General features: G+C 42.3%; 1 protein-coding gene across 4 annotated transcripts in view; it reads left to right on the top strand.

Annotated features, from left to right (window-relative positions):
- Positions 1-20558, top strand: part of chchd3a (coiled-coil-helix-coiled-coil-helix domain containing 3a) — a 134097-nt gene extending 113539 nt beyond the window's left edge. For all 4 annotated transcript variants that reach the window (XM_037542588.1, XM_017711297.2, XM_037542592.1 and 1 more), the window contains 2 exons: positions 11652-11787; positions 19796-20558. In XM_037542588.1, the coding sequence (XP_037398485.1) occupies positions 11652-11787; positions 19796-19819 (160 nt within the window). In that variant the 3' untranslated portion in view covers positions 19820-20558. The remainder of the gene's footprint in view (positions 1-11651; positions 11788-19795) is intronic.
- The last annotated feature ends 6665 nt before the right edge of the window (positions 20559-27223 follow it).

The following is a 27223-nucleotide window of genomic DNA, read 5'->3' as shown; positions in this document are numbered from 1 at the left end:
GCTGTCAATGTAACTAAAGGAAAGGGTAGTTGGAGTCCATTTCGGCCCTGCATGTCTTAATGTGGCCTATTAGCCACCCATAGTAATGCCTGTGAGTGGGTAGGATGGGAAGGGAGGGCAGGCTGTTCCAGTACTAGCCTGGGTTCACAAATCGCATTAGACTGTCATTAGCCCGCCTCTCTCAGTGCTAACACAGGGATCATCGTCTCTGCAGAAATGCCTGAAATTGATTAGTGGAGTCCGGTGGGGCTGGGTCGAGGGTAGGAGGGGCTAAATTGCATTATGAAATGCATTAAAACAGCATTAGCATGACATCGCTCCCCCTTCACCCTGCTTTGGGGTGGGCCAGGGTGTCATGTGACCAGTGGGGCTGCTTTGAGTGCTGTGATTGGCTGATTGCATTAGAGAGGTGCATTAGCAGCGCTGGGATTGGATTACTGGCTGGAAGTAGGAGGATATGTGTAGGGTTTCATTATTTTTTTTCGTCTGTTAATGAAATGTCTGCAGGGTCTGGTGTTACTGTTGGAGCCGGACAGGCACAAGCTATACCGCCTGCAGGAGCCTAATTAGATTTGTGGATGTGAGAGAGAGAGAGTGCGAGAGATAGAGAGAGGGATATTTGGGTTGTACATAATACAGAGTACAAATATATCTATTGGCTGTCCCAGTGGATAGGGCAGCTCTAGTCGAGCTCCATAAAGGGAAGGGGAGATAAGATGCTATCTCAGATTCAGTTAAATAATAATAAAGGATATTTTGTCAGAGCCTTTTGATTTCCTGAAAGTTGAAACCGCCCTGAGATAAATATGGAAACCGAAATCTGCATAATTGATGAAATTAACATGAGTTTGATATGATAATCCGCCTCTTGAAGTTGAAAACAGCTGTCGAGCGAACAACTTTATTTCCTCCATGGTGGAATAGCTTTGATGTAGAGCAGAGTGAAGTGTTGGCTGGTTGGGTTGGTGTTTTTAGGCATGACCTTGTGTGACCTGAGGGATATTATACAACAGCATCAACTACTTTACCTCATACAAAAGCAGAGCATGACATTCATTCGATATAACACACATTTTCTCACTTCTGGAAGACAGAGAACAAACTACAGTCAAATGTTTGAGCTAATGCACATCAACAACACTTTAGTCATTAAGGGACTCTCTAAAAAGTGCAAAGCGAGCTTTATAGTTTTATTTCTGATGTATTTTGCTAAAATAAGGCAAAATCAGCTTAATTTAGTCAAATCATTTGTAGCAAAGTGAGTGGCTTCCTGTAACCAGGATTTTTAGTGGCCTTAAAGAAGCCGCTCTCTTTACTTTTAGTGATTTGATGCGATTCTGCCTTGGTTTAACTAAATACACATGAAAAATTTATTCATAAATTAAAACAACCCTGAGGGAGAAGTGGCTTAGAGAATGGATAACACTCAGAAATGAGTTGTTTTTATAAAAGGAAACCTTCACAACTATGTCTCAATATGGTGTTTCCAGTACTGTTGAAATATGTTGTACAAACCAAGCAAAATACTTTATTTATTATTAAAAATAGACATAATTCTACTAGTACAAGGGTCGGCAACATGTGGCTCTTTTACGGCCTTGTTGTGGCTCCACAGCAGAATTAGATTTGTCGGTTAAAACAAAATTATCCTCCTTTGCAGTAAAATAAAACTCTGCTGATACATTTTTATCAATAAATGGTCTTAACGCTGGAGGTAATGTAGCCTGTAACTGCTGATTTACCAACTTTTAACTCTAAAGATTGGCATAATGACTGTTACTGCAACAGTCTTGCCAAGCTAGTAGCTAATGAAAAGGCAAACAGAAAATTTGTAAGATGAACATCGATAACTTGGAGATGAATGTACTCCAGCGGCTTCTTTTCTGATACGTTTAATCTACAAAGAACTGTCAAACACTAAGAAGTTGCGAATCTGAAGTCAGCTCACCAGCTTCTTGTTCCCATTCCACCTTAAATGGTGCAGCAGTTACAGTCTGTCGCCTCAGGCACTGTTTAAGGTGGAATGGGAAAAAATGAACTAGAAGCTGGCGAATGAGGAGCACCTTCAGCCTCGTCAAAAATGTAACGTTACGAGACATTTTACAAGCAACTATTCAGCTTTTCCGGAAAAGTTTCCTGCTGGAGATGCGAGAAAAGCAGCCGTAGCTGAGCTAAAGCTTAAAGCAGAGTAAAGGAAGTCTGTTTTTTTTTTGTTTTTTATTTTTTGTTTATATTTTTAGTCTGTACTAGTACATCAGCACACACTGAGACATATTTACAACCTAGATGACAAAACGTGTATAAAACGTTGTGGCTCCCAGTGTGGTTTGATTTTTGTTGAAAGGACAAAACGGCTCTTTTTACCATTTGAGTTGCCGACCCCTGGGCTAGTAGGTTGGCCTTTTTATCATTTACATTTACGGCATTGGGCTGACGCTCTTATCCAGAGCGACTTACAATTTGATCATTTTACACAGGCAGGCCAAGGCGGTGTTAGGAGTCTTGCCCAAGGACTCTTATTGGTATAGTGTAGGGTGTTTGCCCAGGTGGGGATTGAACCCCAGTCTACAGTGTAGAAGGCAGAGGTGTTAACCACTACACTATCCAACCAATTTATCGTGTGTTTTGAGCAAAGAACAGTGAGTAAATCGTTAATGTATATCAGATATGTTCATCGTTGTTTCCAACATGAGCTACAGTATGACAAAGAAATACCTTTTTTATTGTTTTATTTGCTGTAGTACTGACTATAACAGCACTGACAACCGTGTGATGTCACAGTACAACAATAGCAACTACTATATACTACTATACTGTTACTACTATAATAAGTACTAGTAGAGGGGTTTCTACTTCTTCTTCAGTGTCTCATGGTTTTTTTTTTTATAATGAACATTTGTATTATATATATATAAATCTCTCTCTCTCTCTATATATATAATATGGAGAGAGAGAGACACTGAACATGTAACATCATTATGGCTGTGACTGCAGTAAATAGGCCTCCATTACGACATCTTGTAAAATCCAGTGTGTCCACCAGTGGCCCATAAGTGACTGATGGGTGTTGGCTTCCAGCTCTCTGATCGAGGGGAGAGGCGTGTTGTTTTCTTGAAGCCACCTGTGTGTGTTAACCTTTCACCTGTGTGGTCCACACTGCACTATTTAAGCACGCGCCGCCAGGATTTGTCATGTGTCCCTGAAGGCGCGCCATACATTTGCACCCTGCAGACACACGGACGTGACACCTCTTAATTTACAAAGCTCTGCTCCACTGACCTCCTCTCCTCTCCTCTCCACGCCGCTCTACTCTTTTTCCCAATCTCACACTTTCACCGCTTTCATTTGTACCAACTGGACTGACAGTTCAATTTGTTCACTTACTACATCAGAGAGAAAGTACTCAAAGACTTTATGCTGCAGTGATTTTACAAGTCGTGTCTTTATGTAGTCTTGGCCTCTGTTTGGTGCTCAAATGTCTTGTTTCAAAGCGAATCCCATATAGGCACAGGCTTCTTAACCGTCGTTATCAAAGGAGTATTCAAACCTGTGCTGTGTTAATTACGTGTCCATGCTACATAAAACCGGGATGTTAGCAGACTAGTTTTCCAGTCAACGAAGATGCCTGTAAAATATGAAAATTGTAAAAATTTCCAGATTTCCAGGGTGTATTAATGAAGTCATGGGAAAATGTTTTAATTATGAGGATAGCGCAATAACACTGAATATTTAGCTTATAGGTATATGAAACGTTTTTCCTGGGATATTTCGGATGGAATTAGGGGCAGGATAATCTCCTTGCATGAGGACCGATAAAGTAAAAAAAACAGGAGTTTCCAAAACAGTTCAAAAAGGAAAATTCTAAGCCTGAACTTTGGAGGTGTGGCTTGAGATTTCTTTGAGAAACTGAAAGCGAGTCTCTTGAAAAGAATGGAAGCTGTAATAAAGCTAAAGAGTGACACAGTTGAAGGAGTTGCTGTGTAATGTGTTTAATGCTCATTATATTCAGTATTATTTGTGCCTGTACTGTGATTGTATTTAGAAAATTTTGTTCTGCCTATTTTTGTTTATCCCTGCATGGTCATGTCTGTCCCACCTGTCACTCATCATGTATAGGCTGGGCCTAATCCTGGCATCAGTCCATTGTTTTCCAGGCTGGCTAGGTGTCTGATACCTGCACACGAGAATTAAACTTCAATCCTCCAGACCTACAGCCAGCTCCATGGTTTGTGACGCGGTTTGGATTCTTCGCCATAAATACTGAATGTGCTGAATGGCCCTTTTATTGTTATTTAAATAAGCGACAGGTGGTCTCTGACTTTTGCACAGTCTTGGAAAAGTCCCTGAAGTCCTGCTTTGTTAAAAAGATCGTGAACCCTGACAGTTTTGAGTCGGTGCAAATCCACAGTCCGTCAGAGTCCCAGTGCCACAAGTTACACCCCTTTGGAAAAGCCTTGGAATACACAACAGGGAAGCTGTGTTGTGCTTGAGTGAGAATAACCACTTTTTGTTTTGTTTTGTTTTATTTATTTATTTATTTATTTTTAAAGGCCATGTTGTTGGACTGCTTATCGCAGCACATCTTCACCGACTCTCTCTTGATTAGATACAGGATAATCTGCTAGCATAAGAAAAGAGAAAGTTTCCAAAACTGGAGTTCAAAAAAATGATTGAAAGTGAAAGTGTCTGCAAATGCAGCCAACTTCTAAGACTGAGCTGTGGAGGTGTGGCTGCAGATTTCTTTGAGAAACTGAAAGCGAGTCTCTTTAAAAGAATGGAAGCTGTTATAAACTTGTGCACGGTCTTGGAAAAGTCCTGGAAGTCCTGCTTTGTTAAAATATGTGGGAACCCTGACAGTTTCTGAGCACATCCACAGTCCGTCAGAGTCCCAGTGCCACAAGTTAGACCCCTTTGGAAAAGCCCTGGAATACCCAGCAGGGAAGCTGTATTGTGCTTAAGCGGGAATAACCCATCTTTTTTTTTTTTTTAGGCCATGTTGTTTGACTGCTTATTGAAGCACAGCTTGACCCACTCTCAAAGAAGGCAATTATAGCTATTACTGGGAAATGTATTCGAGCACATTAGACCCTGCTCTAATATTGCAAACGAGAAAAGCGAGTGGCCTGTACTTTGAATGGAGGTCAGACGAGGTTGAAGTAAACGTCCACTGCATTCTGGCTTCTTTCTCAGCCACGGTGAACGAGCCCCCAGTGTTTTCGCACACACAAACACAAGTTGTGACCAGAGGTACCCCAAGTTATCACAGTCTCATCATCTTCAAACCGCTCTCCAGACTCCAGCAGCGCTATAGCTCCCGCATTACATCTTTACTGTGGGCCTCTATGAGAAGCTGAGATTGGCAATATATCACCCTCTTATCTCTCTCATTCTCTTTTCTCTGCCTCTAACCTTCCGTCTCCTCCTTTTCTTTCTCTTTTCCTTGGTTTTGGTCTTTCTTTTTTTTTTTTTTAACTTTATATCTCTCATTCCAGCTTCCTTCCCAAGCACACGCTCTCACTCACTCTCTCCATTTTCTTCCCTCAGTCGTCTCTCTCCCTTCCTTCTCCATCCATCCGTCTTGGTAATGGAATAGTATGAGTATGTGTTGGGAGGTCAGGCCTGTGGCCTCTCTCTCCGTCTTTCTCTCTGTGCTCTAGTGGAACTGATGGATCCTATTTAACCAAAAAAAAACACAATGAAAATGAGGTCTTGTCATTTTTCTCACTAACTGCTTCATTTGTTTTTATTTGTCTGTCTCTGTCACATGGCTTGTCAGACCCGAAATGATTTTTTTTTCTCAAGTGCGAGCTTCACCTCTTAACCTTATTAGTGCGTAAGTGGTTGTAAACGATGACAAATAGACATGTGTCTGTTAAGAGATAGATAACTGTTCACTTAGGGCAGCCCACGCCATGGACATGTGCACCAGGGGCCCAAACCCATGGGCTGTCAGGGCAAGCCTACATTTGTCTTTATTTTGCAGAATTAGGCAGACCCTTTTTGAGAAATGTGTGGCGGTATTTTAATAAGCTGAGCGCTGCGGTTTTAAAGGCAGTGAAGGAATATTTTTTCCCATTAGCCCAAACTACAGGCACTACTTTCTCCTTTCTCTGTGCTATTGCATCTGGCATTGTGTATGAGTTTTGTTGAGTGAGTGCTTTTATAGGGCACAGCAACTTTGTTTAGGCTGAAAGTAAAATTCTGGCAGACTCCTGGTCTACGGCAGCTCTTTCTGTTCTCCTTCTCGCTCCCTCTCTGCTCTCTTTCAATCTTTTGCTATTGCTGGGCAATAAAGCATAATCCATCCTTATCACAGGTAAGTTTTCCTTGATCATGATTAGCAATGGAGAGGTCTGTCAGCGTCAGCATCAGATTCAGATAATTTTTTATCTAAATACACAATTGGCTGATATTGTGGGTTTTTTTTTTTTTTTTTTTTTTTAAATCCAGTTTTCTCCCCAGTTCAGTTGCCTCCAGTACCACCTGCTAGTTAGGACACCCCCAATCACACGATACTATCAACGATAAGAGCGTGAAGGCAGACCTGTGAGACCAGCCGAAGCATCTTTTTGAACTGCCGCTCACGCAGCGTCATTGGACAGCCGAACGCAATCATTCATGTCCTCACTGTTTGTGTCGGTAACTACAATTGAAAATGATTGAGGGCATTTAAGCATGTGACCAAAAAGCTGTAAGAGTGCACTTATTTTGGGTCAGTTTTTTTGGGTTTTTTTTTTGCCTGAGCAGTTAACTCTTTAATGTTCCAGGTTTATTTCACACTAAGGCCTATTATTCAGTAAGATAAGATGATAAGATAAGATGCCTTTATTATCACTGCACAGTGTACAACGAAATTCAGCAGCAGTTCAACGGCACTTCCTACACACTAAAAATCTATAAAATATAAATTATATATAAAATAAAATATATAAAGTGCAGATTTAAGAAAAATAGTGTGAAAATCTTAAATATAAAGAAAAAGGACTATAACACTATATTCTAAACAGACAATAGACAAGTGAGGTAGCAGGTAGTTATTGCACATTCCTGGATAGCTTATAGAGTCATATGATATTGCATATCTTATCGTAAGAATGATTAGAACGGAAAGAATATAGATTATAGACTGCACACTCGAGAACAAATAGTGCAGTGAATAGTAAACAGGACAGAGGTGGAGTGGAGCACTGGAGCCGTGTAAAGTGTCCTATGAAGTCAGTGCCAGTAAAGAGCTGTAGTGGTGTTCAGTCACTTCTACTGAGCACAGTGTTCTTTAGTAGGTCCTTGCCAGTGTGTGTGTTTGGAAGTGTTCAGTTCCCATATGGCTGTTTTTAAGCCTGTTAAGTAACTACAGGGACTTCAATGCAAACTAATGGAGCTGTCTGTAGGTTATAGAATAAGAAACTCTTCTTAGGGTATAAAGGTTTTAAAACTTTTGGATGGCGGGGATGGGATGGCTGCCGGTGGACTCATGGCTTATTAAGGGGTTAAGTGTTGCGTTTTTATTTCTAATTATTTTTTGTTATATTTTAAGAAATAATTGTATATCGCTGTTGTCAGAACAAAATTTCTTATCTCCATTTTTGTTGTTCAGTTTTTGACACAATGCTTGATGCCCTTCACACTGCATGTAAATTTCATGAGCAGAAAAGGACTTCTGGTTCCATTGACTTTCATTAAGAGTAGTTTTTTTTTTGTTACCATTTTGGAGATACAGGGTTTTCTTCTGACAGCAGAGATATTGTCCCAGAATAAGTTATTTTATTTTTTTATATTATTTTATTTTTGTTTTCCAAATGCAGTTCAGACTTGGCAACTGCATGTATTAATTATCGATAATATTCTACAACAAGTGATCAGAAATTGGTGAAAATGTGTATCGCCCAGCACTGACTCTACTCTTTCTCCCTTCCTGCCTTCTTATACACTGACCCCTGCCCAGCATCTCCTTCAGTAGCCTTGTCTGAATGAATGGCAAGCTGCTTTAGATGTATATATTCTTCTAGTATCTATCTCTCTCTCGCTCTCTCTCTCGCTTGCTCTCTCTCGCTCTCTCTCGCTCTCTCTCGCTCTCGCTCTCTCTCACTCTCTCACTCTCTCGCTCTCTCTCGCTCTCTCGCTCTCTCTCTCGCTCTCTCTCGCTCTCTCTCGCTCTCTCTCTCTCACTCTCTCTCTCGCTCTCTCTCTCGCTCTCTCTCTCTCATAAAGCATCTCATATCTGTGCCTTTCACTAGTGTGCTATATCTGACTCTGTCTCTCCCTGCTATGATTTATGGCCTGTATTGCTTTCTTTCCCTCCACTGACCAGACTGGCTGGGCAGATATTCATATATACATATATATTCATATGAGAGAGAGAGAGAGAGAGAGAGAGAGAGATATTTAAAGGTATATTTTTCGTTCAGTAACAACTTATGACTCGTTCATTATGTATAGTTTACAGTGGAGAGTGAAAATGTACTGCCCTGACCTCTTCTTTATGTGTGTCAGAACATGGTCACTGGCTAATGTGTCTAAAAAAAAATATCCGGTTATGTGGAAAAATCTCGAATATCAAATCATGTTATATGGAAAATGCGTGTGTGAATGAATTATTTTTGCCTGGCTGCCTGGTGTACGATCACATCGATGTCTGGCCGAAGGTTTGCACCTCTATTACAGGCTGGAGATAAAGTTATGGAAATGGGGAAAACCACTGAGAGAGGGAATGATGGGGTTTGGAGCTGGTTAACATCATCCCATGAGGCTTTTGTAGATAATTGGATCCCGTGGAGATGAAACTGTATGTGTTTAAGATGTTTTTCCTGTCTTCCTCTGTTTCCTCACCCTCGATCACCCCTGCTTTTCCTCCTTTTTCTCTCCTCTGTTTCTGTTTTTTTAAACCAGTCCTTTGTAACTATTAAAGTTCTCCCTGTTGTGTGTTTTGGGGGAAAGGGGGGTATTTGATTGACAGCAGCTGTGTGTATTGAGAGCGGAGTGAAAGAGAGAGAGGCAGACAAGAGGATGGAGAGAGAAAGAAAGGAATAGAGAGAGGAAGTTGAAGGAGGGTGAATCCCCTGCCCGAGACAGAGGGAGATCAGACACAGAGAGATCAGATAGAGCCTCAGCGCCTTGACAGCTCTCATCCATTCATTTCCCTTTAGAGAGCCCCTCACTAATATTAATGATGCTCTATCAGAGCGAGGCAGCTTATACTGATGTCTGATCCCAAAAACCGCTGAAGGGAGGAAGATAATGTCTTCCCCTAATCTTTTCTTTTCCTTTCCTTTCCCTAAAGGTCACGGTGGTTACATGAAGGGGGTACTGTGTGTTTCTGATTCCTCCGGTGAGGGGTGTGTTGTGCATTTTCTAGCGAAGATGCCATAGCTCGAGTTTCATGGGAACAGATGTGCCCTCTTTCACTGTGCTTGGCCTTTGCGTTTCCCACAGAACAATATTTAGTTTAAGAGATATTTTTATATCCATGATCAGTACCATGTATGAATTCCAGTCCCATTATGAAATACAAACTTCAGTTCCAGGGAGCTTTGCAAGGTCTGAAGTTTAGTGGACGTATGGTAATAGGGGGCGCTAAAACATTTCACATGTTGTGCCTGTTTGCAGATTCATCACATTATAGAACAATTTCATATTTGTATTCCAAAAAAAAACACAACAGGTGTTGCGTCAGTGTCCGTCATTCTGTGCGCCAACCCTGTAAAAAGTCATTTACTGCCAAAGTTCATTAAATTGGTACATTTGCATCCTGTCTAATTGGCTCAGAAGTCATTTTGAACAACTCATCTTAATGATTCACTCATCAGACGATACGCAGTACTGCCTACTTATTTCATGTGAGCCCGAGTTTGTTGACGTTTGGCTGTGCATAGTACTGTCTTAAGATGCATTGTGGATATAAGTGTTCTGGAGCCCATGCAGTGATATCCATCACAAAAGCATGCTGGATTTTCAGCCTTGACCTTTATGTAGAGACTTCTTCTCAATCGCTGAATCTTTTGGTGATCGTGTGCTGTAGAGGGTGAAATGACTAACATCCTTGCAATTGCTTGTTGAGGAATTTCATTCTTACTGTTGGGATGAATTGCATTGGATCCAATTATTTAACAGGGTCGGGCCTCAAGCCAACCTTGCTCATAAAGGACTGCTTTTACTGGATGCGCCTTTTATACCCAAGCATCACATCTTTAAGATGGTCTTAAAAATTTGAATGAAGAATCCTGATGACTGGTTGTAACTATCTCCTACCACTCTCAATACCTGTTGTCATGTGAATACAACAGATCGGTCTTATATGCCATGTAAATGTGCAAATAGATATACTTTCTCCTACTAACCTACTCTCTCGTAGGTTAATTTAACTTAACTGGTTTTGAGTTTTTTGTGTGTTTGTTTGTTTTTTATTTATTATTTTATTAATCTCTTATCTTCTTCTGATCTTAATCTCTTATCAATTAAACCTCGAGTTTTATTTTTATCTATTTTTATCTTTTTTTCAGTTATTTTTACGTTTTTTATTTGAAATGATTTTTTTATTTTAATTAAAATTGTATTTAAAAATGGACTTTTAATTAAAAATGATTAAATATAGATATTATTTTCTTTGTCATGTCAATCCCTGTTTTTGTAAATGCTCAGCTACATTGAAAATGAGGGTTGCCCTCAAAATAAAGGTTGATTGATTGATTGATATCTGGTTTTGTTGCTATCTTTAATTCTGCCTAATATATCACTGCTGTCGGAAGAAAAACCTGTTTGACATAATTTGAAAATGCCTGTTGCTCGTTAGATTATGTGTAAATTTCATCATGAATGGACCAAAAGAAACGGCCTGGTTCCACTGACATACAATAAAACTAAAGTGTGTTTTTTCCTTCTTCTGTAAAGTTAACATTTTGGACATATGAGGTTTTGTTCTGCCAGCAGCAATATGCAAGTTGATGTGCAATTATATGTCTTGCTACTGTATCACTGCAATTTGCCTTCACGATCAATAAATCTATCCTTCCATCCATCCATCTATCTATCCATCCATTTAGCTGTCTAATTAGCTGGCATAATTACTAGAACATACAATAGCTGATATCACCCATCTCTGTAATGCTTAATGCATCGCAATGTATCGTTACACCCCATATATTCTTTTATGAATTCTGATCCCATTATGAAACTCCTGGGTAACTCAGCTGATACGCTGATATGATCATGTCCAGCTTTGATTGGCACCGGTTTTGTGAAAAACTTCATTATATCGTCATATAAAACTCTCATGTCCACCCACATCCGCTGTTTAGGCAGCAAGTCATTAAATATGTGTGTATGCATATTTTGGTGTCCATGGACACTGTAATTTATCTTTGAGTGTCATTCAGGCTTCCCACAGCAGCCCACTATCAAACGCCCACTCAGCATCTTCAGAGTTACTTCTCAGCATGAGGGTAGTCAATAATCTTCCAAACCCAATCTGTGCATCAGTTTTGCTATTGATTAGTGATTGATCAGATGTTTAGGACTGAAAATGAGGCAGGAATGTCATTTTAAGGCACTTTGTCATTGTCACGGTTTCATTTTGGTGCCTCTTGGAAAACGAAATAATGTAACGATGATGAACGATGTCACTGAATCTGTCACTTTCTCTCTCTGTCTCTGTGCAGGCGGTATGAAATCAGTCCTGTGTGTGCGAACCTACAGAGTCAGATTCTGAACTGCTACAAAGAGAACACAGGAAAGACGCTGCTCTGCTCCAATATTGCCTCCCTCTACCTGCAGTGCGTCAACAGTGCTAAGCAGGTGAGCTCGTGCTTGGATCCAAATTTAGGTACCATCGTGAACATAGAGGTGATCTTTATGTGATCTCTTGGAATCCCGGCCACGAATGGCTGTAGCATCACCAGGGATCGAACTTGCGAGCCCCATATATATTATATATAACCAATCTCTATCACCATCTGGCATGGCATCCCTAGCAATACGAGGAATGCATGAACCAACTGGTACACAATAAATGATAAGTGTGAGAAATAGACCTCGGCAGAAATCAGGCCTTGATTATTTAATTCTAATTAGTTTACATCTTGTTTGTTGTTTACGTATCTCATTGCATTTAACTAAAGCTGTTTAATTCAAATTGTGGCTCTTGTGATTGGGAGAGAAATCATTTTTAGCCATTTGAGAGATCATGCAAACCCAGAGAAATGTTCTAAATGAATATCTCCTCTTGATCTCAGGTACTTCTCCTAGACAGAGTTAAGTCCAGTTTGAAATCAGAGTGGGATGTTTCTGAAATTTGGCACCTGAGAAATAAAACTTTGATCAGACGATTGTCATTCATGTGGCTTAACTCTTTAGTGTCTGACTCGTCTCACCCCAGTCTCAGCATTTCCATAAGAAAAGTGTAAGATCTCGTTGTTTCCTTATAAAGCTCTATTCTATATTACAGAACTCTTTTAGCAGTCTGTCAGTGCAGAAGGAGAACTCATGCTTTTCTCCTTCATCGCCAGAACTTCTCACAGGGAAATGCCGATGTTAATCTCCTCTTTTCTCCTAAGGAGGGTTTAGGAGTGACAGTTGTGACCCTTCATTAATATAATATTGAGATCTGCTTTATTTCGCCAAGACAATCTTAAGAAAGATTCTTTTCCTTCTGGAAAAGGCTGAAAAATATTGGGATCTCATTTCTTAATCATGTCGCCCAGTCTAAGTGGGTGGATTTCTCTGTACTGTCTGTGATGAACTGCATGTCCCAGAATAGTTGTAGTAGTATGTGCTTAAATGGATGTCAATGTCATTAACACTGTATTTCATTGTTTTCTTTCACAAGAATAACAAGTTTGAGGCAGCACAAATATGGGCAACTGACCTGTAAGTTCAAGTGCTTTGTAGCTTAATAGAGGGTCTTAGAGAGAGTTAGTGAGTAGATGTGTGTGTGTGTGTGTGTGTGTGTGTGTGTGTGTGTGTGTGTGTGTGTGTGTATGCAGGTAGATAGCAGTAGTTTGGTGTGTATGTGTTCCTTTTGTGAGAGCGGTAGCTGAGAAACTGTGCTAGACCGCCACATCTAAATAACCAGTTGTCAAAGAAAACAAGCTGATATGTTGGTGGCAAGTGGCCATCCACTCCTCCTCGTCTCCTCGCTGCGTGCAGATTCACTGAACCCCTGCTTCTCTTCCTCGAGCGAGCCGATCCACTTGCGCTGACGAAACCCTATAATAAAGTGCTCTCGCAGCCCCTGTATCGCAGACCTCCATTTACCAGCGCCAGCCCTGCGCCGAGAGTGGCCTCTCTCTTCCGCTCGGCTACGGGCGCTTCCCAGAAATTGTAGGCTGCCACTGCAAGGCCGTCTCCGTAATGACAGTGGACGTGGGGCTGTCCCTCAGCCCTGTTTAAGAGCGTGTTAAATGAAATAAGCAGAGGCACGCACGTGCTGTTTAGGCCTCCGCTATCTCCCTCTGTCCCTCGCTCGCCCTCCTGTTAAGAATTAGACCTTAGTTTGAGAAAGCAGGGGGCAGGCGAGAGCGCGCAACTCCGACCTTCGGCACACGCCGACGGTTTCCCAGACGAGGCGCGATTTACATTCAGATAGCTTTTCTATTAGATTTTACCAATGTAACTGTTTCACTAGACAGCGGCCCTGCTCCGCTCTTTTCCCTTCTCTTGGGCATTAGTATTAAAGCTGGGTTTGAATTCCGCCGGGCTTAAGCAATGCATCATGTAAATGCAGATGTTTTATTCATTTTTGTGTATGCGCAAGGCTACCTGAAACCTTTTTAGCATTCCTACCCTTTCCGCATGCGTGTTTGTGCCATTATCTTGTAAATTTGAAACCCCAGTCTTGCCGTAGTGCAATGTGGTCCTTTATTTTATCAAGTGTATGCTTTAAAATGCATTCGTGTTTGCCCCGGGTTATCGCTGTAATCTGATTTTATGACTCACATAAAAGGATCACGGAATAATGCAGAGAAAACTCAATCTTGGACTCAAGAGGTGTGTGTATGCGTGCCTGGTTTTATATTGGGGAGAAGTGTGTCTGTGTGCGACTACGCTCTCTGAGCTGAAATCATGTGGGTGAAAGAAGTTCACTTGTTAAAATCAGCCTTAGGGATGGGTGTGGCTGTTAGAATACACGGCCTAATAATGTCAAACTCATTATTTCATTCATTGACAAAGGTTTGAATAACACTGGTAAAATGATGTTAACCCATCATCTGCAACTTTTTGCTGCAAATTAGAGTGCACAGTTTCTACTTAGTTGAGCAGTAGAACATGAAAGGGGCTTGTGTTATCCCGAAATAAAATCCGTGATGTTATAGTGACTCCTCAAGTGTCTCTACTGCTTTAATACAGCAGTTAAATAAATACAGTAAGAAATGAATAAACTGGCCGTGAACGCGGCGTTTAATATGTTTTAATGTTCAGTTCCTTCCTCCTAATTATAGCTCCTTAACGAGCAGCTCGTTGCTACGTCAGAGTAACGAGCTCCGCCCACTCGCTGCTCAGCCGGCAGTTCGTTCTCCAGCTCCTTACACTAAATTCCCAAACTGTCGTCACCACTGAGCAGCTTTTTTGTTTTTATTGGGTCAGTTTTACGGCTCAGTCTGATTCGGTCCGAGATCAGACTCTGAAGATCGGACTCCACGTCTGGCGAATGGTGTTGGATTCATTTCTGGCTGATTCCAGGTTGTTCAGCTGTTCTTCTGTCACAGCTGCCGACTGAAAAGCTGCTCAGTGGTGACGACAGTTTGGGAATTTAGTGCCGTCTCATCTTCAGAGTCGGACCAGATCGGCTGTCGGTCAAATTTGATCTTAAAAGTGTCCGTTTGCTGTTTGCAGCTGTCAAACTTGTTGCTTAGCAATGGCTTCTCAGTGGAGTGATGGTGTTTGTTAAAAGCCTATGACGTTATGCCGAAATAACAGCACGGCGGGAATGCTTGCATGGCCGGCGCTAACTGTTGTATAATAGCTGTCATACAGCAGAAAATTAAGGATTTTAACTTTTGAACAGGCCAGATTTTTCCCAATATGCTAAGTAAATAAACATTAATTGTGCATTTAAAAATGCAGATTTATGCATTTATGCAAATGTGTGTTCTGTAATTAGTTAATTTATTTGTCAGTGCATAAAGCATGTATTCAAATAAACCATGAGTTTGACAAAAATTAAATAAAATATGAATTGTAGGTGTTAAATACTGTTTATAAAACGGTGAATTGTAATTTGTATGTAATTTTTGAATGAGTGTAACACGTAGGACTACATGTTGTGACCTGAGCAACTGATGTTCCACTATAAACAAAATGGAAAAATTAGGCAAAGCTACATATGGAATTATTTCTGTAATTATGCCTAAAATTCAAAGATGATTCACTCTTCCACATAATGAGGTAAAGTCACATTTTATATTAGCTGAACATGTGTTTGTTTTCATTTACATTTATGGCCTTTAGCAGACAATCTTGTCCAGAGCGACTGGACATTTGATCGTTTTTCTCAGGTGGGTGAAGGTAGTGTTAGGAGTCTCATTGGCATCATGTAGGATTGAACCCCAGTCCACAGGGTAGAAGGCCGAGATGTTGCCCGCTACATTGTACCAAGCAAGTTGTTTGTAACTGTAACAGTGTACATTCTTTTTGAATCTTTTGATAATTAAAAAAAATGTAGGCCTATCACAGTCATTAAATTTTACCTTACCTTACACAAGCCATATCAATAATTGCAGTTAACAGCTGCACTATGTAAGATTTTGTTCTGTTAATGTTGAAAGAAGTAGCATTACTGAGTCAGGAGGGCAAAAACAGGTTAAAATACGCCAATCAGGCTTATCCACTCGCACCAGCACAACACACACTAACACGCCACCACATCAGTGTTACTGCAGTGCTGAGAATGATCCACCACCCAAATAGTACCTGCTCTGTGAGGGTCCATGGGGGTCCTGACCACTGAAGAACAGGGTAACAGAGTATCAGAGAAACAGATGGACTACAGTCTGTAACTGTAGAACTACAGAGTGCAGCTATACAGTAAGTGGAGCTGATAAGATGAACAGTGAGCGTAGAAACAAGGAGGGTGTCATAATGTTATGCCTGTTTGGTGTATGGTGAGCATGGTATGACTTTCTTAGGACCCTTTCTCAAGAAAAGAATTATGAATAAACTCAGATATTTATGGCCCGGATAACATTCTGGGGCGTGTGCTGAAGTGCTGTGTAGACAACTTTCCAAGGTGCTGACAGACATCTTCAACTCCTATTTAATCCAGGCAGTTGTCCCCACCTGCCTGAAGAACGCCACCATCATCCCAGTCCCTAAGAAGAAGTGAAGACCTCCACAGTGGCAGGACTGAATGACTATCGGCCAGTAGTCCTCACCCCAATAGTCACAAAGTGCTTTGAAAGACTGGTTATAACCCACATCAAAGCCAACTTTGACGTCGCTGGGGATCTACACCAGTACGCATAACGGAAAAACCGATCCACAGAGGATGCCATCTCCACTGTGGTCCACACTGCCCTCACCCACTTGGAGAGTAAGGACTCTTGCGTCCGTGTGCTCTTTGTGGATTTCACATCTGCCTTTAACACCATGATTCACCAGACCCTGGCTTACAAACTCCATACACTTGGACTGAGCCACCTCTCTCTGTAATTGGGTCCTGGACCTCCTGACTAACAGGCTGCAATCTGTGAGGATCCACAACATCTACTCCTCCACCATCATCCTCCCCCTCCTGTTTACACTGCTCACATATGACTGCTCAGCCGTCCATCCAGGCTGTCATATTGTAAAGTTTGTGGATGACACAGCGGTGGCTGGATGCATCACAAATAGTGATGAGTCTGGCTAAAGGCAGGAGGTGGAACTCCTGGAGAGTTGGTGCAGTGAGAACAATCTCTGCATCAATGTGAAGAAAACAAAGGAGATGATTGTGGATTTCAGAAGAGGCAACACCATCCCTCCCCTCCCCCTGCACATCGGAGGATCTGCAGTGGAAATGATCTCCAGCTGTAGGTACTTGTGCATACACCTAAGTAACAATCTTACCTGGAGTAATAACACTTTCCCGCCTGATCAGGAAGGCACATCAGCGCCTCTACTTCCTCAGACAGTTGAGGCGTGCTGGACTCGTGGAGAGCGTTCTGTGCTCCAGCATCACTGTGTGGTGCGGAAGCTGCTCTGCGGCAGAAAGGAGAGCTCTGCAGAGGGTGGTGAAGGCTGCACAGAGGACTGTCGGAGTCAGCCTTCCCACCACCATGGACATTTACACCTCCAGATGCAGGAAAAGGGACAGTGGCATCATGAAGGACCCCACTCATCCAGCACACACACTTTTTGACCCACTCCCTTCAGGTAGGAGGTTGCGGAGCATTAAGAGGAAAACAACCAGACTGAGAAACGGCTTCTTCCCTGAAGCCGTAAGACTCTTAAACTCCAATTAGATAATCACTGCAATGGCACTTCATGTCCACTTATTTATCTCTGCTGCTGTCCTGAATCAGTGCCTTTACTATAATCAGCCCTACACACGGCACTTTAAACATTACCAGTATTAAGATGTAGACCTTCTACCTCGCACTCATGCTGCTCTGTTTCATGCTGCTGTTATTTGCACCTTACTGTTGTTTATTGTTCTTGGGAGTTAACTGGGACCTTGAGTACACTATTTCGTTCCACCTCATGTACCACGTGTGATGCGAATGACAATAAAGCCTTATCTTATATCTGTGAATGTGACCCATTGTTCGTCCAACTACACATTTCCACCAGAGAGGTCTCCAAATTCCCAAAACTTACACCGTGCAGCTTTAACATTAAAGTCTGTTTTTGTTCATTTTATTGCAGCTGTTAAAATACAAGGCTAAAATAGCCAAATTGGCTGATTTACCATCTCCTATAGCCTCATATCTGTTGAAACGCAGTAGCTCCTAACTTTAGCATAGATTCAGCTCGAGCTCAAGTAAACAAACATTTGCCTCAACCCACCCATTTATGATTGCGAAAGCATCAGCTGTTGAATGAAAACATTTTCGATCGGCTCAAATAATCATATTTATTGCTGGCTTTGATATTTCAATCGCAAAAATGATCTACGATGAATTAATACCAGAATACAAACATGTCCTATCAGCTCTCATAGCAGGACTATCATATTTAATGTGCTTAATTTTAAGCTCATTAAATTAGCACTCCTAAAGTCCCCTGGCTCATGGCGCTCCTAATCACCTGTACATACGGTCCGTCATCTTCCACGCTGCTAAATGAGTGGAAGGTGCTGCTTCTGACATGCGCTGTCCAGGAGACGGGGTTAAAGACAGCACGCTGTCATCACTGGGGCTTTGTTGAGGGTAATTACCCTCCAGCTTATCAATAATGAACTGATAACATTTAGCCCCGACCTTCCCTCTCCACTCCAGCTCTCTAATACGCAGGCTTCAGAGGCCCTGCCGCTGATAGCACGCTGAGAGGAGAAGGGAGGCAGATAAAAACGCACTCGGCCTCCGAAGACTCACTGAATACCGGTTTATCATCAGGAACCGCTTGATTTTTTTTTTTTTCCCTCTCTCTCACTCTTGCTCTTTTTTTCTTTCTTCTTCTTCTTTAGCGCATGACTGACCCTCTTTTTTCCGGTCTTTCTTGGATAGAGGAGTTCAGGGTTTAAGGATTAACACCTGTTTGTGTGGAGAGGCGATTTTTCTCTCCTCTGGCTAAGCAGCTGTGTCCTTTACCTGACAGCACCGTGCAAATATTCCCCCTCGTTCGAGCGGAGAACTCTTCTGCCCAGAGAGGTGCTCAGTGTGGAAAATGTGTGTCTGAAAGTCTGCAGGCAGCCAGCTGTGATCGTGAAGGTGTAGCTCAGGTCACTTGTTTAGGATTGAAATTAGAAAATCTTTCCCGGCCGCCGGGCCGGACCTCCGGATTGGAGCGCTGAGGATGACAAGAAGCCGAGTGGACGTGAATGTTGTTACGAGACTGAGAATCAATCAGTCCACAGAGCGGAAGAAACTCTTTCACTCTAACTCAGTTCCTCCATGCATCCCCCCCCCCCCCCCTCTACCCCCTTCTTTCTCTCTCTCTCTCGCCTGTAGTGCAGTTTTAGGAAAGCAATTGAGTATCTGCATCTCTCCATCTCTCTCCCCCTTCTTTCTCCCTCCCTCTGTCTCTCCCTCCTTCCTTGCCCCATATCTCTCCCTCCCATCCTCTTTCTCCTCCCTCCCAACATTTCCCCCATCTCTCTCATTCCCTCTCTCTCCCTCTGTCCCTGCTCCTTCTCTCTATCTCCCCTCCTTCCCTCCCTTCTTCCATCTTTCCCTCCCTCCTTCTCTCTCCCTCCTCCCTCCCATCTCCCTCCTTCCATCTCTTTCTCCCCCTTCCTCTCTCCCATCTCCCTCCTTCCATCTCTTTCTCCCCCTTCCTCTCTCCCATCTCCCTCCCTCCATCTTCCTTTCCTTTTTCACCTTTCCCGTCTTCCTCCTTCCATCTCTCTCCCTCTCCATCTCCCTCTCTCTCTCTCTCCCTCTCCATCTCCCTCTCTCCCTCTCTCCCTCTCTCTCTCTCTCTCTCTCTCTCTCTCTCTCTCTCTCTCTCTCCCTCTCTCCCTCTCTGCTTTGTCCTGTGCACTAGTCTGTGCTAAATGTGTATTGACAGGCTGAGAGAGCGGAGTGTTTGGGAATTTTTTGTGCACTTATCACTTAGCATGAAATCCACTCCCTCGTGGACTTTCCTCACCCTCTCTACGTTCTTCTTTTGGTACTCTAGGTCCCTTCTAACGTGTCCTTCATCCTTTTCCCCTCTCACTTTTTCGCAGAACAAGTTGAGGACCGGAGGCTAATGCTGAGGGACGGAGGAGAAGCAGCCGAGTTTGTGGCAGAGGTAGAGGACAGCAGAGGCACCACTGGATACACACCTGACCCAGAGGAACAGTACAGAAACCACGACAACTAGAGAAATGGGACACCCTCCATCCCCTCCTTTACCTGCTCCCTTCACTCCTGCACCCCTCTTTCCTCCCTTTCTGCTCCCTCCATTTCTTCGTGCTCCTCTTATCCAGAGCAGCACAGTGTTGCAGCTAAGAGAGCCGTAAGAGGTGTAGTAAGTACCCTGTGCCGAACATCTAGAGCCAAGGAACACGTCTCAGAACGGCTCTACTAGGATGGACCTGACTTGGAAGTTAAGACAAACCAAATGAAACCAAACATAAACCTCAACAAAAGAAACCTGGCCTTGTCTTCAGCTAGTTTTTCCGTCTTGTTTAGATATAATAACTCACTGGAAGCAGGCGAGCAAAAGGTTAAGAGGAAAATTTCCCTTGAAATAACCTGGATCATGTGCAAAGGTAAACACGCTGCTCACACCTGCGCAACATGACCACGTCTATCAAAGTGGCTCGTCCTCTCACTGATGTCCATCTCTTTATGCACTAGCCCACCCATCCTAACTGTTCATCGTGTCTTTGTGTGTAACTTTGATTTTGTTTCTGCTTTATTTTTGCTTTTCTTCTGCATGAGAGCCATTGTTCGGACTGCCTGATCTGTCAGGGAGAATAAAAGGAATGAAACTGGAAACCTGAATTTGTCCCATCACTGTTTCTATTGAGAGTGTGCCTGTGGGAGAGACTGACGTTGGTGCGGATCATTGTGTGATTGAATTTGTTCTCTTACAGAATGACAGACTGTATATTGTTGCTTTAAACAAATATTATCTCAGTTTTTTCATGTTTTTGTGGATGGACCAGGAGAAAATTATATGGAAAAAGATCTTTTTGCATTGAAGGGAATTTCTGCTTTTTTTCTAAATTTCTGCATAAATCAGCTATTTAGATGTAGACAGTGATTTAGTCTGGTTTGCTGTGGAAAGGCTTATTGTAAAGAAACTTACCGACTCTTGGTGGCGATGGGGACCAGGGCTCGCAAAACAAATATAACAACTTTCTGTATTATCCAAAACTACCAGTGAACCTACACGTGTCTTCTGAGGTTTCATATTTAATACCGATGCTGGTAAAATAGCAGCAAATCTGAAAAAAAGACCCTGCGTGTACCACCTCTTACGTTTTAAGCCAAAACCTCATCTCAAAACCGTAAAACAATGTCAGACATCTGTCAGTGAATTCAAAACCATTTTATTGTAATAATTTTCTCTGAGGGAGCTTTTAGAGGTGGATATCTAGATCCTGTCACTGTAAACATTTCTAGCTAAGTTTCTCTAGAAAAGAGCATTTCACACCCAACCGCTCTGAATGACATTGTTTACATCTTAATTTAAATTAATTTCAATTTGAATTTGAAGGAATTGTTAAATGTTTTAAGTCATGGAATCATTTACATGATTTTCCACCCATTGCAAATGCAGTCAGTCAGCCAGGACATTTGGGGTCAAAATATAGCTTCTTTAGTGTAGCTCTGGAGTTAGAAGGCTAAGATTTTTAACACTGGAAGTCAGTAGTCACCTAAACCATTTCTGTAAATACATGCCCAAAACGTCTCTTAAACTGCATCCAAGTCTTAGTTCAGGTCATGCAGACAAGTCAGAGTGGTTTACAACACGGTGTGCCTCACTCTGAGGTATACGAATGAAACATTTCTCTATGTAGCTACAAAAAAAGGCCACAATTTAGGCTAACCACAAATGAGCCTCAGCTGTATATGTTACAGTCTGAATTTGCATAGGAAGAAATTAGTTGAATGCTGGACCCATCAGTGACGCACATATGGCATGTAAGTGAGCACAACAAAGACGGAGAAAAAGTAAACAGCGCTGACCTCGGATTCACTTTACGACTAGATTTTATAATTTACCGCTGCAGTCCTGCTAGGAAAATGTGGAAAATGATCACTGTATATACAAATTACATGGCTTATTGGCATAATGTGAAGCAAGTATGTGAACAGGTTGCCATGTATTTGTGGAAATTCTTTTGGACGTTATTTACTTTGTGCTTGTTAGCACTGTTAGCCTAGCGCAGAGGGTAACCCAACTGTTAATAAGAGCCATTTTGTCCTTTCAACCTAATTCAAGCCACCTTGGGAGCCACAACATTTTATGTCCATTTTTACCGTCTTTCACTTTGCCATCACACTTGGTTTCCTCTGCTTTAAGCTGTGGCTCAGCTGTAGTCGCTTTTCTCGCATCTCCAGCAGGAAACTTTTCCAAAAGTGCAATAGTTTCTTGTAAATTGTCTCTCATTGTTTGACTTTTCCTTACAAGCCTGAAGTCGCTTCTCATTCGCCAGCTTCTTGTTCAGATTTTCCCGTTTCACCTTAAATGGTGCCTGAGGCTCCAGAATGCAACTGCTGCACCACTTGCGGTGGAACTGGACAATTCGAACAAGAAGCTGGTGAATGAGAAGTTGACTTAAGCTTTGCTTTTTAACTTTTTAGTGTTTCGGTTTCTCGCTGCAGATTAAACGTATCAGGAAACCAGCTGGAGAGATTTATAAATGCAAATTCATCTCATGATGATCATTTCCCGTTCATCTCCAAATTATCGATATTCGCCTTAAATCTCTCTCTTTGCCATTTTGTTATCTACTAGCTAGGTAAGACTGATGTATGCGTTGCTATGGTGACCAGCAGTCTGTGCTGGTCTTCAGGGTTAAAGGGTGAATCAGCTGTTCTATGTTAACTCCAGCGTTTAAGACCATTTACTGTTAAACTGTGTTGAACGATCAGCAGAGCTTTATTCTCCCGTTAACTAGGATTATTTTACTTTTACCTACAGATCTAATTTAATGCACTCTGATCCCAATAATGTCTTGGCTGACCGACTGCATTTGGAATACGTGTAAAATAATGTAAATTTGATCATCAAACCTCCCCTTTAAGAACGTTTTTTTTCTCCTGTTTAGCTGCCAATTGAAGATTTTTGGAGATTGGAGCGACAGCAATGATATGTCTCTCTCTCTCTGGCGCTCCAGCACACTCACTCTTCTCCTCCACTGTTTAGATTTAGCCTTCATTTCAGACTCGGCAGTGCAAACACTCGCACAGATGCTCCCAGCTGTGAAATCTCCTCAGCAGACACAGGCAGAGGGTGGAGAACACGGAAGAAACAGCCAGATTGATCACAACTCATCACATGACTAACAAGAAATGAAGCGGTGCCATCCATCATGTGTTGGGGGTCTGCAATCGACAAGTTCCCCCGCTTTCCCCCTCTGCAGGTGGTGGCAGCAGCTGAGGCCTGAAGGTGGGGGCTATCTGGGTTCTCCAGTGCTTGTAGGTTTCAAGAATGGATGACTGTGCAGCCTGTGGTAATAGGACTGCAGCAGAGGTGGAAAAAACCCATATTCATGTAAAAGTATTAATATGCGTGTTAAATAATGATTGGTGTGAAATAGGCAGTTTTAGAGAGCCCTACTGAGTCAGAACTGTTCAGGGGTGGTGATAGGAACCAGAAGTCCACCTCTAAAAGCTCCTTCACAGAAAGATATTAAATGAAATTGTTACATTTGGCTGACGCTCTTCTCCCGAGCGACTTAGTTTGGTCATTTTTACACAGCTAGACGAAGGCAGTGTTAGGAGTCTTGCCCAAGGACTCTTATTGGTATAGTGTATGGGGCTGACCCAGGCGGGGGATTGAACCCCAGTTTACAGCGTAGAAAGCAGAGGTCTTACTCACTACACTATACCAGAAAATTGTTATGAATACTTGCCCTGATGTCTGAGACTTGGTCTGAAACGTATTTTAATCCATTAAGTGCAGGGATATATGCAGGGTGTTCTAAGGTAAAATAGTCACCAAAGAAAACTTCGTTTTTCAGATTGACCAAAAAAAAAAAAATCCGCATTACATATAAAACTCGGACGACTCGTGTAGGTTCACTGGTGGTTTTGCGTGGTACATAAAGTGGCTGTATTTGTGCTGTAGTCATTGTGACCCCTGGTTCCTATCACCACCACTGTATAGAAATTTGAGTCTGTAAGTTTCTCTACAAATGAATTATTTCACATCAAACTGCTGTGAATGCCTTTGTTTCAAACTCAACCACTGAATTATGCAGAATTTTAAAAAAAATTGATGGAATTCCCCTTTAGATACTGAGTAGCTTACAGAGCTGCAGTGGAACGTCTTAGTAAATCCAGTGTCTTTTAGCACAGGAGCAGAAGATTGTGCTGCTCTATTCTTCTCTTTCTGATCCTCTTGATCTGAAATAAAATGCTAATGCTCCGAGTCAGCAGTGGGACCAATCACAGAGCAGCGCAGATGCTGATACCAACAAAACAGAATGAAATTAAACTCAATTGAGTGGCTAAAATGTACCAAAGTAAAAAGTAGATTACTTGCTAACATACTTGAGTAAAACTGTTATGGAAAAAATGGTCCAAATCCATCAGTTCTTTTCCGTAAGTACATCCCTGCTAAAAAAAAACTCCGAGACCACTGTGTATCTGTTGGTTCCTGATAGTTTTATAAAGTATTTTGGCTTTTTTAATAGGTTGTTATCACAATGTAATGAAGCCAGATGGTTAAACAGGTGACCAGTGGCTGATTCTAAATGTACTTGATGGTTTCCTAATGGGCGCGGTGGGTAGCACTGGGTTCGATTCCCCTGCCGGGTGACCGGGGTCCTCTCTGTGTGGAGTTTGCGTGGGTTTCCTCCAGGTTCTCCGGTTTCCTCCCACAGTCCAAAGTACTCAGGCCAATTGGACATGCCACATTGCCCGTAGGTGTGAGTGACTGTCTGTGTATGTCTGTCTCTCTGCCCTGTGATGGACTGGCGACCTGTCCAGGGTGTATCCTGCCTTCCGCCTAGGCTCCAGCACCCCCCCCGCGACCCTGAAGGAGAAGCGGCTTAGAAAATGGATGGATGGATGGTTTCCTAATGGGATCTAAAGGTGTTACATGATCCCAGGGAATGTCTTCCAGTATAACTTTAAGTAGTCTTGGAAGCCAGACTTGTCTGTCAACACAAAGCCTGCTGCATGGCCAAGAACCGGACTAATTTGACAAGAAAGATCCGTTTGTCAGAAAAAATTATTGAAAATTTTGATAAAGAAAGATCTAATAGGCCTTTCTCAACTGGACAAAATCCTGCCCAAACGCAAAGTTCAAGGAGGATATTTTAGATCACGTGTGTCAGGATCCAGTCCTGGTGGGCCGAAACACTGCAGACTTCAGCCCACTGCCTCGTTAAGCACACCCGATTCAGCTCATCAGCTACTTAGCAAAGCCTTCATGAACTGAATTCAGAGCATTAGATGAAGGTAAGCTGATGTCCACAGCACTTTGGCCTGGAAGGGCCCAAATTTGACATGCAGATCTTAGATTTAAGATCTTCTGGTTTAACTTTGCATTTTGACAGGCAAAACTGAGACGATAAGCCACGAAAAGAGGTGCTGCAGAACCTGCTTTGCTCAACTAATAGAGGACCACAGCCTGTCCAGACCTCGAGACCTGTGGCTTCTGGTCGTTCACTAACATGCTCAAAACCATCACTGCACATTTGTATTGCTTCTAGGGGTGGGGGGGGAATCGATTCTTAGATGCATCGCAATGCAGAGGTGAACCGATTCACAAATGTCAAAAATCTAAATTTTCTAAATATTGAATTTATAACGTAATGTTGACGGAACGCAAAGGGCAGAACTTGGAAGTGGGTTAGTGCAGCGCCTGGACCGTCTGTGGCGGCACATAACGAAAACACTACTGGATGAGCGAGAAATCCGACCGGCTCGACATTAAAGCCAGGTCAGATATTTTGTCCTTTCAACAAAAATCAAACCACCTTGGCAGCCACTACATTTATAACATTATTATAATGTCCAGTATGTCTCAGTGTGTGCTGATGTCCTAGTACAGGCTAAAAAATTATAAACGAAAACGCCGACTTACTTACTTTACTCTGCTTTAAGCTTTAGCTCAGCCGCTTTACTCCCGTCTCCGGCAGAACGCTCTTCCTCAGAAGTAGAGCAGCTTATTGTAAAATGTGTCTCATTGTTTGGCTGTTTTATGAGGCTGAAGTTGCTTCTTATTCTCCAGCTTCTTGTTCGAATTTTTCTGTTCCACCTTAAATTCTGAATGTAAATGTGGCACCATTTAAGGTGGAACGGGAAAATTCGAAAGAGAAGCGACTTCATCTTCACGGCTTTTTAGTGTTTGACAGTCTCTCATTGGAGATTTAAAGTACCAAGAAACAACTGCACTGCTTATTAATGCGAATAAGTCTCCAGATGTTCGTCTTCACTAAATCTCTCTCTGCCTTTTCGTAGCTACTAGCCAGGAGAGACTGTGTTACTAAGTGACCTGCAGTCTCGTTGAGAAATGGTGGAGAAACTCATTGAGTTTGGTGGTTGGGATAGTGTAGTGGTTAACACCTCTGCCTTCTACGCTGTAGACTGGGGTTCAACCCCCCATCTGGCTAAGCACCCTGCACTATACCAATAAGAGTCCTTGGGCAAGACTCCTAACACCACCTTCACCTTCTTCTTCTTTCGACTGCTCCCCACAGCGGATCAACTAACACCACCTTCACCTACCTGTGTAAAATGATCAAGCTCTGGATAAGAGCGCCTGCCAAATGCCTGAAATGAGAAACGGGACTTTCGCACTGTGTTGCTCACGTCCCGTCTCGCAGATATTTTACTGACACAGTGACCCCTGACTCTGTGAATGAGAGTCTTCCAGTTCACTAACCAACATCACTTCCATTTGTTTTATTAATAAAACATATTGGAAGTAAATTCATTATAGATCATTACAAATACTTTGCTTTAAACCTACCAAGTCATCACACAGTGAGGAGAAAAAAGATGCATTGATAATCGTTTTATAATCGCATCGCAGCCTCTGAATCGGAATTGACTCGAATCGTGAGGTGCCGAGAGATTCCCACCCATAATTGCTTCCGTTGAAATGTTTTATTTATTCACATTTTGTTTATGTCGTCACATCCATCTTGATGAATTTATGGGAACTTCCACAAGCAAAATCTCTGAAGTCTGCAAGTCTCCCACGCAGGCTCCCTGGAACTTTGCATAAAGTCTGCGTGATCCATCTAACATTCTTGATGAATGGCAAAATTAGACAGCCCTGCTGCCCTCTAGACTTTCTCTGTAAGGCATGTTAAGTCTGGAGAGCGCCCGAGATTGATTAGGTAATCATAACCCGACTGACAGTGTGGAGTCGTTTCAGATTGTGTGGGGCAGGTGAAGTGGCTGGTAGAACCCAGTAAGATATTGATTTCCCAATAATGTATCAACCGTAAGAATGTAATAAAACCCAATAATGTAATACA

This window comes from Pygocentrus nattereri, chromosome 1 (assembly GCF_015220715.1).
Source record: "Pygocentrus nattereri isolate fPygNat1 chromosome 1, fPygNat1.pri, whole genome shotgun sequence".
Taxonomy (NCBI): domain Eukaryota; kingdom Metazoa; phylum Chordata; class Actinopteri; order Characiformes; family Serrasalmidae; genus Pygocentrus; species Pygocentrus nattereri.
The sequence above is the reverse complement of the archived record's forward strand: the minus strand, read 5'-3'. Positions and strand labels throughout refer to the sequence as shown.